General features: G+C 40.3%; 1 protein-coding gene across 1 annotated transcript in view; it reads right to left on the reverse strand.

The window, feature by feature from the left end:
* Positions 1-463: 463 nt before the first annotated feature.
* The window catches only part of LOC114687575 (SEC14 domain and spectrin repeat-containing protein 1-like), a 109,996-nt gene continuing 94,432 nt past the window's right edge, over positions 464-16,027 (reverse strand). Inside the window, exons 6-10 of the mRNA XM_037204426.1 lie at positions 15,290-15,403; positions 7,865-7,978; positions 6,500-6,597; positions 3,765-3,820; positions 464-930 (exon numbers count right to left, since the gene is read on the reverse strand). Coding sequence (XP_037060321.1) covers positions 575-930; positions 3,765-3,820; positions 6,500-6,597; positions 7,865-7,978; positions 15,290-15,403 — 738 coding nt within the window. The 3' untranslated portion in view covers positions 464-574. The remainder of the gene's footprint in view (positions 931-3,764; positions 3,821-6,499; positions 6,598-7,864; positions 7,979-15,289; positions 15,404-16,027) is intronic.

The following is a 16,027-nucleotide window of genomic DNA, read 5'->3' on the forward strand; positions in this document are numbered from 1 at the left end:
GCACACAGCATCCGATTTCCTGGATCTGGAGTTACACGGAACCCTGAGCCCCCTCAAGTGGGGACTGGCACCTAAATACAAATCCTCTGCAAGACAGCTCCATTCTTACTGCTGAGCCAGCTCCCCCAGCCCCTCCAGCTTGTATCTTTAAGTAAAATTATTTAAAGATTAATTTTCTTAATTGTTAGTAGATAAGAATCCACCATAATCTAAAGAACAGAAATGTCTAGCATTTGTTTTTGGAATTTTCAGCCATATTTCTTATGAAAATCAATTTTAAAAGCAACTAAAATTAATAATTAAGTACATTTAACATTTTATCAATATCATAAAAGGATAAATGTAGTATTTGAATCACCTACACTGTTGTATTACTTTGCTAAGATAGAATACTTTACAGTGATAGTAAACAGTCTGGTAAGTTTTAGAAATTAAGAATGAATTAAGCAACCATGTTCAAGTATTATGAATTAAATGAATATAGAGACCATTTAAGTTTAAAACTAGCGTTTTTGAAGTTCATTCTGTTAGTGAGTTAAATGATCAATTCCACCATTGTAGAAATAATGTCACTTTAACGTAGACACTCCCTATGAAGATATGAATCCAGTTTGAAATCTGTCAAGTTCTCTGTGTGGTCAGTCACATAACAGACATTATCAGGGAAAAGACACTTGGCATTTCCAAGGGTGAGGAGGCAGCCCAGCCTGACACCCACCTGCATCACCTTCTGCTGGATCTCCTCTAACTGCGTGCGCTTACTGCGCTGCCTGCAGACTTCCTGGTAGCGCGTGTACTGCTCCCGGAGTGAGTCTAACAGCTTCATAACCTGTGGCTGTGCGAGCAGCTCATCATCCATAGGAGACCACGAGACCCCTCCATCAGAGCCGTTAAACCGACGCTGCTGTAATTCAGACAACAACTCATGCCCTTTACAAACGAAAGATACTTGTAATTAATGCCCACAAAAAATACAATCCCTACATGTCCATCTTCTACATTATAGTCCCTGATTTTAACGCCTATTCCTCTGCCTTCTCATAAAGAATAAAATGCAAGTTAAAACTTTATATATCACAATGAGTAGGAAAACTGCATATGTGCACATAGATGAGAACATAATCATTTTATATATACTAGGAAAAACTTTGAAACAAATGGCCAATTGTGTAACTATATAAACCCTATACATCATAGTAAATGTAGAATATATGTGGACATCTATATTTATCAGGTTCTTGGTGGAATAATTACTTAAGATTAATAAATCCTCTTTCTCTGTAGAGCAAAATTATATTCTGTAATTTCCATTACTAATTCAAGAAATGTGTTAGAGGGCTTCAACTCCTCGCTCTCAAGCACAGAACTTAAAATAAAAGTTGACAGTGAAGGAAATGCATTATCAAAGTAACTGGAGAAAAGTTTCATGAGCAGTGCAAAATGATACTGAAATCACCTCTACAGGAACGTCTATAACATACTGACTGATTAGTGAACATGCCATAGTAGTGGAAGAATTACCTATAGCAAGCTCACTCAGGAATCCACTCATACACAAGAAATTGACACAGAAGAATATGTAACAAAAATATATAACAAGCATATTTACAATTTTAAAAATAAAGAGACTGTTTGCCTAGGATAAAACTATTCTGATTATTACAGAGGTATCAAAAATACGGACATTATAAATCTTCTTCTTCTCATCTTTATTTTAGAAGTATCCTAAATTTAAATAGCTTTTAAAGTATAGAAAGCATTTTTATTATAGCTTTCAGATATAACCAATTTATAAAAAAAAAACCAAAAAACAAAAAACTAGATTGTTCTAAATCTCCATTATATACTTTCAATGCCTACTTTAAGTGTCCATAAAACAAAACTTAGTGCACATATAGAAATATTGAAATGCTCTTAAATCAGTAGTTTAAATAAGATGCTTTCAAAAATGCTAAGTAACTCATGGAACTAAGTATTCATATAAAATAGTACTTTTACTGACCAACTATTGTAATTTCTAAGCATATAAAATGTGTAGATGGTAAGTATTCCTTTACTCCCTAAGGAACTAAAATCTATATCATACTGAAAACTGAAATACAGCTGAATAATTATATCAAATCTATTCTGATTAAAAAAATTATTCCTGGCATTTTATAATTGGAAAAACATTTGTTTTAAAAATCTGTACAAATACTTAAACACATGGAATGTTGCATGGGCTCCATATATATCTTTAATATCAGAATCCATTATTTTTTTCCTACCCTGACAACTGTTATCTTAGCATTTCTACCAGAGAGCACTTAGGACAATTATTTCAGAAAACAATCTGCTGCCTCAGTGCCTGGGCTCAGGTTCTGACCAGAGGGTTTATTGACTGCATATACACATGATTAACTCTGCCATCAAGGAAGGACTGCGGCCCGGTGCCTGCTGGGAATGTATGCCACTCCTGAGCCACACCTTTAGCCCTTCTTTATGTTCCTGACTCTGAGATGAGGTCTCCACAAGCCCCTCAAGCTTCCGTTTAACTCATGTGGATCAGGCAGACCTTGAACTTGTTACCTTCCCGACCTTGCCTCCTAGGAGCTGTGCCACCAGGCCCAGTCTGACTATTTCTGCTTCAGTGTCACACCTTCTGAAAACGGTATGTAACAAGCACTCCCTCCCAGATCGTGTTGAAGGATAACAGAGGACTTAGATCTGTGCCTGGAACCCAGGAAGACTGGGAGGATAAGCTATTAATGTTTGAGGAGATTAGAAATATTAAAAGGATTCTAATGCATTCTCCTAGAAGTGATGGCTCTCTGTTGCAGACATGGGGCTAGCACACACACACACACACGCATCATGGAGCAGGGGCATCAGTGCAGAGCATGGAGGAGGGGCATCAGTGCACAGCATGGAGCAGGGGCATCAGTGCACAGCATGGAGCAGGGGCATCAGTGCACAGCATGGAGCAGGGGCATCAGTGCACAGCATGGAGCAGGGGCATCAGTGCACAGCATGGAGCAGGGGCATCAGTGCAGAGCATTGAGCAGGGGGCATCAGTGCAGAGCATTGAGCAGGGGGCATCAGTGCAGAGCATGGAGCAGGGGGCATCAGTGCAGAGCATGGAGCAGGGGCATCAGTGCACAGCATGGAGCAGGGGCATCAGTGCACAGCATGGAGCAGGGGGCATCAGTGCACAGCATGGAGCGGGGGCATCAGTGCACAGCATGGAGCAGGGGCATCAGCCCACTGCCGTGGGCTCAGTGTTCCACACAGATGAGCACGAACTGCGGTCAACGGCCTCTGTACTTGGACCTGCTTTGAACTGTGCTGATAAGTTTTCTTACTTGACTATGAACAACTGATTTACTTAGGTTATTTTTTCATCTCTAAGCCTTGACTTCTTGAAGTATAAAATAGAGAAAATAATACGAATTATATATCTCAAACACTGTTGAGAGAATACAGCACATAACAAGTATTTAATAATCCTTGTAACAACCCAATGAGATAGAATTAAATACACTTTGTAAAATCCTTTTTATAAAATAGGAAATAAATCCAGTATTTCAAGGAGGAGATAATTTGTCGCCACTAATTTTTAAATATTATACTAACACCATCAGGTTAAGCCCAAAGCAGTTTGAAAAAGTTCCCTTTAAATTTCTACTATATTAACCACATACACACTGAATAAATTTTTTAAACAGACTAGTTCTTTACTAGATTACTACTATTATCACTAATAAATGTTTTGTTTTTCACTTTACCTGTCTGAAGGACTGTCTCAGGATCAACAGACGGAAGAAAGTTTAAGTCCACAGACCTGGCAGGTATCAAAAGAATCATTTTTAAATGTTATAATATTCCTATAAAGCTACTTCAGAAATTGTTTTACACAAAATACATGTGTTCCAGAAGGACTGATGCTAACTTCTACCAGATCATTAAAGAGCCAACATCAGCGTTCTTCAAACTGCTCCATAATGTAGGAAATAATTACTACCAAACTCATCTGATGAAGCCAAAACCAGAGAGGAACACAGCAAAAGAGAACAATTTCCCTGGATGAAAACTAAATGCACAAAATCTTCGATATAATATTTGCAAACCAAATTCAACAACACATTAAGAGGATTATATACTTAGCTGCCAAGTCGGGCTGGCATCACAGCAAATATAAGAAAAGTTCAACATATATAATTAAGTAAGTGTAATAGAGAACACACAGACTTCAGGACAGAAACCTCAACAGACAAAAGCAGACAAGGGTTTCCCTTCTCTCTACTCCTATTCAACATGGTATCTGAAGTCCTAGCTAGAGCAGTGAAGGAAAAGAACTAAAGGGATACAAAAAGGAGAGGAAAAAGTCAAATTACTCCTTCATAAAGATGTCACAGTCCATGATCATATAACTAAAACATCCTACAGAGATAACCAGGAAACTCGTAGACCTGCTAAAACACGTTTAGCAAAAGTCAACCTGGAGAAACGACTAACATGAATACACATATGCATGCATGTGTGATGTCCTAACAGTTATGCGCCACACCTTCTCTACTGTGGTCCTGTTTCTTGGGCAGCTGGATTTCTGCCTTCACTTTCTGAAACATGTGAGAAAGAGAAAATTCAAGAAAGCTAGAGGAGCTAGCAAATCATAGCCAAAGACCATACTGCTATATGCTGAACTAAATTCTGTAATTTGTTAACTGATCTATGCCCTCACCTCTTGGGTAGCCAAGATGTTCCCTAAGGGCTAACATAATGAAGGTTGATAAAAATTTTCAAGAGATGGAAGGGATTCTATTACTTAAGTATGAAAAAAACTGAACAATAACATTTGAGTGTGGAAAGAGACTGGTAGACACAAGATTTTATTAATACTTCATATGGACACATAAGTCAGCATTTCCCAAAGTCTTTCTCAAACACTCTTACTAGAGAAAGAGAACGGGGCCCTGAACTATTGTCATATAAGCATGGGAGGTCTAAAGAAGCAATTAGACAGGCTTCTTTGATGCTGTGCTCCCTCGCAGCCCTTAGGCCAGGTTTATAGCCATGAGCAGGGATAGAATACAGAATTAAATTCTGTCCATCAACTCATTTTCTATGGGTACCTTCTTCATATGCACGTCTTTCCTGAGAAATAAAAGTGTATGTGACAGCTATATAGGAATCACATACTTAGCCATATATATGTGTTTACACTTTTATAAGGTGTTGTGGACCTCTGTTCCCCAAGTAGGATACTCCAATTGCTGTTTTGAAATAGAGCAGCTACGTTTACCATCAAGAGACTGTCCTAAGACTGGCCCATTAACATTTTCCTGTGAGAGAGGATGGGGGTGCATTAGACAGCACAAAGAGGCCTCTCCCCACCGGCTGGATATACAAGGGGCTGATACTTGCTAGACCGAGAGTCTCTTCTTTGTGATACAGTTGTCTATAAGTTGCCTACTGTCTTGTAGGTAACCTCTCACCCATGCTCTCCTAAGTAACCTAAATAAATTATTGGTTCACTAAGCTGGAACTGTGTGGAACCATGACTCTAGTGGGTCACAGGTGCTCTGTCTGGGATGAAAAGACATTGTCTGGGCCTCCATGGGAGAAGCCACACAATATAGACTATGTACAAGACATTAACAGTTGTGACTATTTAAGGTATCCTTAATTAGACTGAAATTCAAAGTATTTGTTTTTATATTCTGAACTCATTTTAATCAACATTTGGTAAAACTATCATCCTCTTACATCCATGTGACTGTGTTATTTCAGGTGACTGACACATGACCATATTTACATTCATATTCATAGGTTCCAATACAGGGTCACGGTCAGATGCAAAGGAGCTAGATGAGAATGCTTGCTGATTCCTGCAAACTTCCTAATAAGAAAGCACAGTTCTAGTGACCACCGACAATCAAAAGCTCAGGGCTGATTTATTTCTTAATGTGCTTTAGCCTTAGGCAGAAAGGAACTTGGTCCACCAACCAAAAGGTTAAGACTGGCGAGGCTGTAGAGGGCAATGAACACCTTGGTAAGGTAGTAAGTCTGGAAAGCTACAGATGGATGATACAACTCAACCACTATGTCAAGTATGATAAAATGCCGAACTCTTTACGTTAAACTTACAACTATCAAGTTTCAGGACAAGAATTCTATATGTTAGATATTTGGTTCTAATGAACTTAAATAAAGTTGTAAGAATTTTATTTCGAGCTGCAGGTGTTCCCAGGAAAAGGCAAAACCAAGAAGAGTAGAAAGTGGCTTCATTTTCAAAGTATGTTCTTATAACACAATGCTTCCCAGGACAAGGAAAATGGAAAACAGCCAGGCTCATCAGAAAGTACCTTTTTAAAAGCCAACTTAAGTCAAAGGAGGGCTGTGTGTGTCAAGCAGATGCTCACTAGCTGTGTGTGGCAGTTCTGAGTAGAGCTTTGTTCACTGTGGTCCTCTTAACCTGAGCCAGCAGCATGGGCATCCTTCACCAGATGACCGTACCTACCTCTCCTTCTCCTGCTCATTCCCCTTATCACTTCCATTGTTAATCAGAGCCAGCTCATCCAGTAATGATGTAGACTCCTTTGTAAACTTCTCAAAGACCTGCAACAGGAGAGTGTATAGACATACCATGAAGAATCTCAAATCAATACATAATAAGGACTTCAGTGAACAGCAGCAGCATTAGTCAGTGGGATTTCTTTTCCTTCTCAGAAAGTCACATGGCACAATTCAACCACCAGAGCACAACAGTGCACAGAGCCCAGAACAAAATCACATCTCAAGCAATGAAGATGGAATGGCAATGGAATTTTCAAATTTAAATGCATTAAACTTTATTTTTATAATTTACTATATTATAATTTATAAATATAATATATAATGAATAATATAATTTATTTCTATTCTTATCCATCTTTGAGAACCATCTGTACCAATAAAAACTTTCACAACTACACAAATGTTACTGAGACCAGTTATAGCCACCAATTTTAGTTACAGACTATTTTTTCAGCTTATTCTATCACCAGTCAAGACTGATCGTATGTAACAGTCAAGAGGTTAACAGACAAGTATGTAGTATAAAGATACATTACTTATCATTTTAACATGAGCCCGTAAGTATTTCTGAGAAGGGATTTGGGCACATCTGACCACAGGTAGACAGACATACAGATGTCTGATAGACGTGTCACTGTTTAGATACAGGGCAGGAATGGCTGTTCATTCAGGGATAGCCACAGTTCCCTAAAGTCAGCATGCAGTCTCACGAGCTACTTTAGATACCATTCTCTCCACAACTCAATAAAACAATGCTGTGTGACACAGAGCAGCACACCTCACAAGTCTGGACAAGGAGAAGCTTTCCGAAATGACAGGCTTAGTCTGTCACGCTGCACCGCAGGCTGATAACTCACAGTATCTTCTGAAATGGTTGTGTCGTGGAGACCACCTCTCAAGACACTGTGCTGCTGTCACTCTGCTTTAAGGGCCATCCTGAGCCAACGGTACAGCTAACACAGAGTGCTACTGTACCCTGCCGGGCTGATCTAAATGTTTCAGTCCGTATTCGTTTTGTCTTGCTCACAATTGCACAAGATAGTACTATTATTACGATTACTGCGCTATCGATAGGAAAACTAAGACATAGAGAAATTAAATATCAGGGAAGGTCACACACCCAGTCTCTAGCATCAGGACTCTAGCCAAGTGACCCTGACTACAGAGTGTGGGCTCCAAACACTACACTAGGACACACAATGTGCTACTTCAATTTTATAGAAACAACCTACATCTCAGTTGATTAAAATGAGAAAGTTAGTCACATGTAGAGACATTTGACTATCTTGTTTTATAATAATATACCCACCAGCCTCTTATTTAGCCAGTCCATATGATCGTAGGTAAGACTCCCACCAAAGTCTTCTGTCAGCTGGCATGGCTCTATGTAACGAGTCAGCTTATTGGCAGACACTAAAATAACCTATGGAGGAGAAGAAAAAGCACTAAGTGAACTATTAAAGTCTCCGAAGGTAAATAAAGAAACAGAATTAAGGTAAAACATGCAATACTGCTTCAAAATGATAGCAAATTATCATTTATTTAGTTAATGCAACAACATTTCAAATCAATTCAATTATGGTTATCTGCTTTAAAATCTACCAAAAAATTCTGACAATACCAACATATTTTTAAAAAAATACTAGCAGCTCAGATAAATTTATTTTAATACCTTATCAATATTAAAAATCCATTGGTGATAAAAATCTTTTCCTTAATAAAATCATTTGACAAAGAATTTTTATAACAGTTTAAAATTAGCTGGCTGAACTAAAATGATAAAGAAGTACTTTCTAGGCAAACCCTGTACTCCTAGCATCCAGACTGTGACATCCAAACACCATTTCTCAGTGAAAGGACCAGACGATTCAGAGTGCTGACGAAGTGTGCAGAAGAACACCATCTCGCCCAGGTCACTAACACTGACAGAGACCACTATGGCAGCACCAAAGGGGCTTGGAAAGATCTTCACTGACTAAAGACATCCGTAAAAATAAAGTGGACTGAAACACTGAATGGTTTAAATCTGTGAACCTAAAAGAAATGGTAATCTTCAGGCTAAGCCAAGGGATGAAGTCATTATGTTGAAGATCAGCAACAGAGGGCGGTAAACACGGGCAGCAGCTTCCGTAAGAGGGACGGGTGGCAGGCAAGCCTCTCACTATGCAAGCGCTCCAGCAAGGACACGGAGAAAGTGCAGCAGAACTGAGAGGCTGAGACACTGAATGAATGTCACAACCGTTAACAAAAAAGGATAATGGTCGACAAGGGAGTCTCATTATCAAGGAACACAGTGCGAGGAGAGCAGCCTTGGGGAAATGTGACTGTGGAAATCAAGGCTAAAGATGGTGAACGTGTGTTCAATATACTGCAGGATGCTCACTGCAATGTGCCCATGATGGGAAATGCTGCATCTGTCCAAGGTGCAAAAGATGAAAGCTGGTCTGCCCAAGAATGACAACAATGTGTTAAAAAAAAAAAGAAAGAAAAGAAACTGAGGATTAAAAGGCTTCACTTAATGGAAAAGCCCATGACCCCACAACCGACACCAGGAGGACTGCATATTTGTTCCCAGGAAGCAGACACCATTCAAAATCCTTCCTGTACCTGTAACAGCCCTCAAAGAAAACCTCAGCAGATGAAAACAAAACAAGAACCTAACTGAAGAAATAAAACGAATTCCCAAGAAACACAAAACACTGCTAACAACATTTCCAAAGAGTAAAAATCAATTTGTTCTGAGCTGTACATGAACTATGAGAGACCACAGCCCCATTCAGGCTGCCCAAAGAACGTGTTCCTATGGAGAAGCAGTTACTCGGACTTTATAGACAAGAAGGAAAGAAAGTGGTTCATGGAAAGCCTTTTTCAACCAAAGCTTTCTGATGATGTTCTCAGCTTTCGGGTTGGTAGAAGCTAGTGGTCTGCTGTTAATCCATTCTGAAGGTCTTCTTCACCTGTCGTTGAGATGACAGTAGGTCAGACACAGAGGTGAACTATTCGGGGGGCTAAGGATGGCCCAAAGGAATCTGGCTCTAGATGTATAATATTCCAACTCTCCACAAAGCTCTAATAAACTTCTTTTTTTTTTTAAAAAAAAAAAAAAAAGAAGATTTATTTATTTATTATGTATACAGTGTTCTGTCTGCATATACACTTGCAGGTCAGAAGAGGGCACCAGATCTCATTACAGATGGTTGTGAGCCACCATGTGGTTGCTGGGAATTGAACTCATGACCTCTGGAAGAACAGCCAGTGCTCTTAACCTCTGAGCCATCTCTCCAGCCCTCTAATAAACTTCTATCAAAACTAAAAGACTAAATGTGGCCAGGGGTGTCTTTGACAAAGGAACATAAAGGACACCTTTGGTCCTGGATCTCACCACTGACAGACATCAAGAAAGGTAATAAGAACAGAGAAGAACACAAATTTGAATTAATATACTTTTATTATTATGAGTGTTTACAGCTGAAAAGGGGTGGGGGCAGCATTCTGATTTTGGGTGTCTCCATTTGAGGACAGCATTAATGCCAGGTCTAGTCTTGTCATTAACATACATACACTGTCCTCTGACCGGAGACACTTGTCAGTCATTGGTGAGGTGCTCCTGGGGGGCAGAAGGAACTTGAACACACTGCTAGTGAAAAGGAAGCTGAGCAGGTGGGTATGGATTCAGACAGGAAGGATGACAGACAAACACTGAAGTCAGCAAGGAAAGGCCTATCCAGTGGACAGAGAGCGGTACTGCCCAAGTGAACAGGAGAGAGGTCACTAGAGGGAAAATTCACATGGATGGGAAAGAAAATGAGAAAGCCTGTGGGAACATCTGACAGGACCACAAGCTGCTCAGCTGATTAATGCTGTGGAAAGCTGATAGTGAAACTTTGGTATATTATATCTAATTCTAGAAAGTCAAGAACTTGGTCATGCTTGTAAGAACATCAGTATTTGTAACAAAATTATACTGTTAAAAAATAAGTAGAATATCTACAAAGACATAGGTTATTTTTTTTTTTCATCAAAGCCCAAATGATCAGAAATGACTCCAAGGAAAATAATTTTCAATTAAATAAGAATCAATGTTGATGAGAAAAGGAAGAAACAAAGAGCTAAAGAGGCCCACAGAAATCCACAAAGATACCCCCACAAAAGACTGCTGGCAATGGTCGAGAGACAGCCGGGACTGACCTACTCTGGTGATGGGATGGCCAAACACCCTAATAGTTGTGCCATAAACCCCATCCAAGGACTGAGGAATCTGGATGCAGACATCCACGGCTAGGCCCCGGGTGGAGCACTGGGAGTCTAATTAGTGAGAAAGAGGAGGGATTGTATGAGTGAGAATTGTTGAAACCAAGGTTGGATAAAGCACAGGGACAAATAGCCAAATGAATGGAAACACATGAACTATGAACCAAAGGCTGAGGGCCCCCAACTGGATCAGGCCCTCTGAATAGGTGAGACAGTTGATTGGCTTGATCTGTTTGGGAGGCATCTAGGCAGTGGTACCAGGTCCTGGGCTAGTTGCATGAGTTAGCTGTTTGAAACCTGGGACTTATGCAGGGACGCATGGCTCAATCTGGGAGGAGGGGACTGGACCTGCCTGGACTGAGTCTATCAGGTCGATCCCAGTCCTCGGGGAGACCTTGATCTGGAGGAGGTGGGAATGGGGGGTGGGCTGGGGGAAAGGGAGGGGGCAGGAAGGGAGAGAACAAGGGAATCTGTGTCTATTATGTAGAACTGAATAGTATTGTAAAATAAAAAAAAAAAAGAATCAATGTTGAATTTAATTCTATCTCTAAGCTCTAAGTACCACTTAATAGCTGGGGCTGAACTTCCCTTTAAAGTTGAATATGTTGCCGGGCAGTGGTGGCGCACACCTTTAATCCCAGCACTTGGGAGGCAGAGCCAGGTGGATCTCTGTGAGTTCGAGGCCAGCCTGGTCTACAAAGCGAGTTCCAGGAAAGACGCAAAGCTACACAGAGAAACCCTGTCTCGAAAAACCAGAAAAAAAAAAAAAGTTGAATATGTTTAGTGACAAAATAACCAGCATTTGAAATTAATCCCATTTCTTTAGGACATCAAGCTTTTAATAAGCACTTATTTACTGGGTAAATATCAAAACCAAGTCTCTTCAGTGTCTAAGAGAAAATATACTGATACAAGAAGCTTCATTCATTAAACTCTTCCATTTTTAAGTCAAACATCTATGACATCAGCCCAAAGCTGTTTTTTCTTTTCCTCCAAGATGCTGGTTCATTCACACAGGAGCAGACACCAGTGCCTAAGCAGGATGTGACAGACTTTCATAAAAGGCACTGGGCTTTCCCTATTCTGCTCACAGTTTGCGTCTGAACAGCTGGCACCTGCGTACGTGGCATGCTCGCAGGATAATGTTCCCTGCGGGTCCAAGCTACGCACTACGCGTCTGAAATGCTCGCTTTCCTTGGTGCCAACCACAGCATGCAGGCTTTCTTGGCTCCTCAGCTTCTGGGATGTGGTTTCCCACACACACTGTTAGGAGAATACTCTGTACTAGCTGGAGCCATCTTCCTTGAGTTGGCTGGCACGCATCTCTCCACTAAGTCCACATACATCAGTCAAGTCTACCAATGACAGAGCTGCGAGAACAAGCAGGAGAAATAGCTGGTTTCTACTGAGTATGTAGAAAGCCAGAAAGAGCACTGCTCCAACCAAAGGAACTGCAGAGACATCTTAAGCCTGCGGTACCCTGGGGAAAAGAACAAAACAAAGCCAAGAGCCAAACCAACTCGTGGCTACTGTAGCTCAACACTTTCCCTCCCCACTAACACCCGAAAAGATAAGTGGTTAACATGCAGACACAAATGCAATGTTCCTCGACTTTTACTGTCTTAAAATGTCCAATAGTCACTTCAGAATAAAATGGAAAAGCATACAAGAAACACCACAGTCAAGACTCAGAGCCAACAATATAAACACTAAGAGACACAAATGGTAATGTGTCAGGTAGCGGGAACTATGCAGATAGCTATAATGTGGAGAACAAAAGGTCATGGACAGGGATGGATGAGAGACACCAAAGACAAAACACAGACTCCTCACTTAGGGTTTAAGGGGGCTGGACTTTTGGATACCACCCCAAGTACCAAAATCTAAAGATTTTCAAGTTTTCTAAGTACAGTGTTACTGCATTTGTATTACCCCACATAAAACTCCTTCTACTTTAAATCAACCCTAGATTACTTATGATATCTAATAAAATGCAAATGGTAGATAAACAATTGTTAAAGTGTATGGTTTAGGAATAAAGGCTATGTTCAGTCCAGAAAGAAGTGCATGCATCTGTTTGTGAGTTTTGGGGGTTTGTGTGTGTGTGTGTGTGTGTGTGTGTGTGTGGTTGTGCGTGCATGCCTGCTTGCCTGCCTGTTTGTCTGTTTGTACAATGTAAGTGGAGGCCAGAGGACAACCTTGGATACCCTTCCTCAGGATCTTGGGTGCCATACACCCTGTTTGTTTGTTTTTTTTGTTGTTTGTTTAAACATGGGGTCTCTCATTGGCATCAAGGTCACTAAAGTCACTAGCCAGCCCCAGGAATCTGTCTGTTTCCATCTCCCAAGGACTGGAATTACAATTATGTGCCATCATGTATGACTTTTTCACTTGGGTTCAGGGATTGAAATCAGGTCCTTATGCTTGCTCAGAAAGCACGTTAGCAATGGAGCGATCTCCTGATCCCAGAATATTTTTCAAATATTTTCCTATGTGATTTGAATCCACAAATGTGAACAGTTGGATGGAAGGCTGGGGATGCAAGAATCAAACGGATACACAGCAAAACCTTGGCAACAGACGAGGAGACTTTCCAGTGGTCTTGTCAACACACTGAGTACAACCAAAAAGAGCCTGAAAATGGATCAAAATTGAAAAAAAACCCAAAAGAGAAAACACCCAAACTAGGCTGGGAACACAGCTCCATAGCAGAGCACTTGTCTACCATTCACAAGACCCTAAGTTCATCCCCAGAACTTAAAAAAAAAAAAAAAAATAACAAGAAGGGGATGATATGGGGTTTAAAATAAAGCGGAAGGTCAAATAAGAAATGTGAGAAAATTTCAAATCATCTAACATGGACATAGTTAAAATTCCAGAAATATAGAAAGCAGGGGTACAGAGATATTTCAAATCAAAGTGCCAGAGAATTTTCACAATTAATGAGGGACCTAGTCCCTAGTCTGGAGATAGAAGAACTCTAGAGACTACAAACAGAATGAATGCCAAGTGAAAGAGCCACACGTATGAAAGAGAAGTACTGAAACCCAATCAAAGTGGAATCCTGAAGGTTGTCCAAGGGAGAGAGTGACCGAAGCGTAAAGGTTAAAGACGAATACAGCAGACTCCATGTGAGAAAACCCCGAAAACAAACGGGGCAGATCATGGACAACACACTCCTACCTCCACTCTAAGGTGTAGAGCAGCCTAGTACCTGCTACATTTCCTCTCCATAATCACTGAAAACCTTAAATACAAAGATTCTAGTTATCTAGGAGTTAGTAAAGAGTGTACAGATGGAAATCAACTTTCACAGTGTGGTATTGTATTCCCCCAAATATTGTGCATGCTAATAAACTTATCTCAGGTCAGAAACAGAGCAGCCACAATATTAAACATAAGGCATAGGCAGTGGTAGCACACGCCTTTAATCCTAGCATTCCAGAGGCAGAAATCCATGTGTTCAAGGATACAGACAGGCATGGTGACTCATCACGCCTTTAATCCCAGAGAGTGGTGGTAGAAAGCAGAAAGATATATAAGGCGTGAGGACCAGAAACTAGAAGCATTTGGCCTGGTTAAGCATTTGGTCTGGTTAAGCATTTGGCTGGTTAAGCATTCAGGCTTCTAGCAGCAGTTCAGCTGAGACCCATTGGATGAGGACTCAGAAGCTTCCAGTCTGAGGAGACAAGACCAGCTGAGAAGTTGGCCAGGTGAGGTTAGCTGTGGCTTGTTCTGTCTCTCTGATCTACCAGCATTGACCCCAATAACTGGCCTCGGGTTTGATTTTATTAATAAGACTTTTTTTTTTTTTTTTTTTTTTTTTTTTTGGTTTTTCGAGACAGGGTTTCTCTGCGCAGTTTTGCGCCTTTCCTGGAGCTCACTTGTAGCCAGGCTGGCCTCGAACTCACAGAGATCCGCCTGCTCTGCCTCCGAGTGCTGGATTAAAGGCGTGCGCCACCACCGCCCGCTTAATAAGAACTTTTAAGATTCCTGCTGTGGGACCAAGTCCTGTGCTCATTGCATGAGTTGGCTGTCTGAAACCTGGAACTTATGCAGGACTCTTGCTCAGTCTGGAAGAAGGACTGGACCTCCTGACTGAGTCTACCAAGTTGATCACAGTCCTCGGGGAGACTTGTCCTGGAGGAGGTGGAATGGAGGGTGGGCTGGGGTAAGGGAGGTGTGGAGGGGGAGAATAGGGAACCATGGCTGATATGTAGAACTGAATGATATTGTAAAATAAAAAATATATATATAAAAAAAAAAAGATTCCTGCTACATCACAGTTTATGAAAAAGACTCTCATTCAGCAAATGTATGAGTGCTGAGTGTAGACTAGTTACGGTTCAGCAGGCACAAAGCAAGTACTTTTAAGTAACTAACAGATCATGCACAGTAATATCAGCAAACTCTACTTTCAAGGATGCAAAACAACTGTTTTCATAAAGATTATATTTATGTATATTATATTTATAATCTTTACCTCAAAGCCAAGTCTATCCTTTTCTTTCCAAAAACAAAAGTGTGTTACTTTCTTATCCCAGAATTCATCTGGCTTCACTACACATACAAGGGATACCTCAGCTGGAACAACATTCTGCAAAACATAAAAGAATAAGTATAAATTACACATGCAAATGACTTACTAAATGTGCAAATTACTAAACACTTGTGAGGATGCTACAATACTTAGAAAAGAAATCAAATAATAAAGCAGAAGAAACTCTCCAAACTCAAAACCTAAATGGCAATAAAGAAAGACAAGCTATTAGGAAAGTTTTCAAACAGTTCTAAACATACCATACATGTTGATTACATTTGTTATACGCAGTATCCCTGCTGGGAGTATGTTTAGATTAAACCACAAGACTTACATTTTAGCTAAGAAACTGGAAAATTGGTTTTTCTATAGTATGGGATAAATGCTTTCTAATACCACCATCATAAAGAATTTCTTCAGGAAATGAGAAATCCATTTCTCACAAAGTTAGTTTCTTACCTGCCACTACATAAAAAGTCAGGATTCTTTGTGATTATCAACTGCAAGAAGAAGACAAAACCACTTTTTCACACAACACAATTTCACACTTTCTAAAATGACCTGGAGTGGTAGGTAACTTAGTAAGTGCTTCTTATGAATTAGGAAGCTGCACAGAAGTCTAACTTGGAAATACAACTATTCAATTCTGTGGTGGAGCATGAGCAGAAATCCGGGGCTCCT

The sequence above is a fragment of the Peromyscus leucopus genome, chromosome 4 (genome assembly GCF_004664715.2).
Source record: "Peromyscus leucopus breed LL Stock chromosome 4, UCI_PerLeu_2.1, whole genome shotgun sequence".
NCBI lineage: Eukaryota > Metazoa > Chordata > Mammalia > Rodentia > Cricetidae > Peromyscus > Peromyscus leucopus.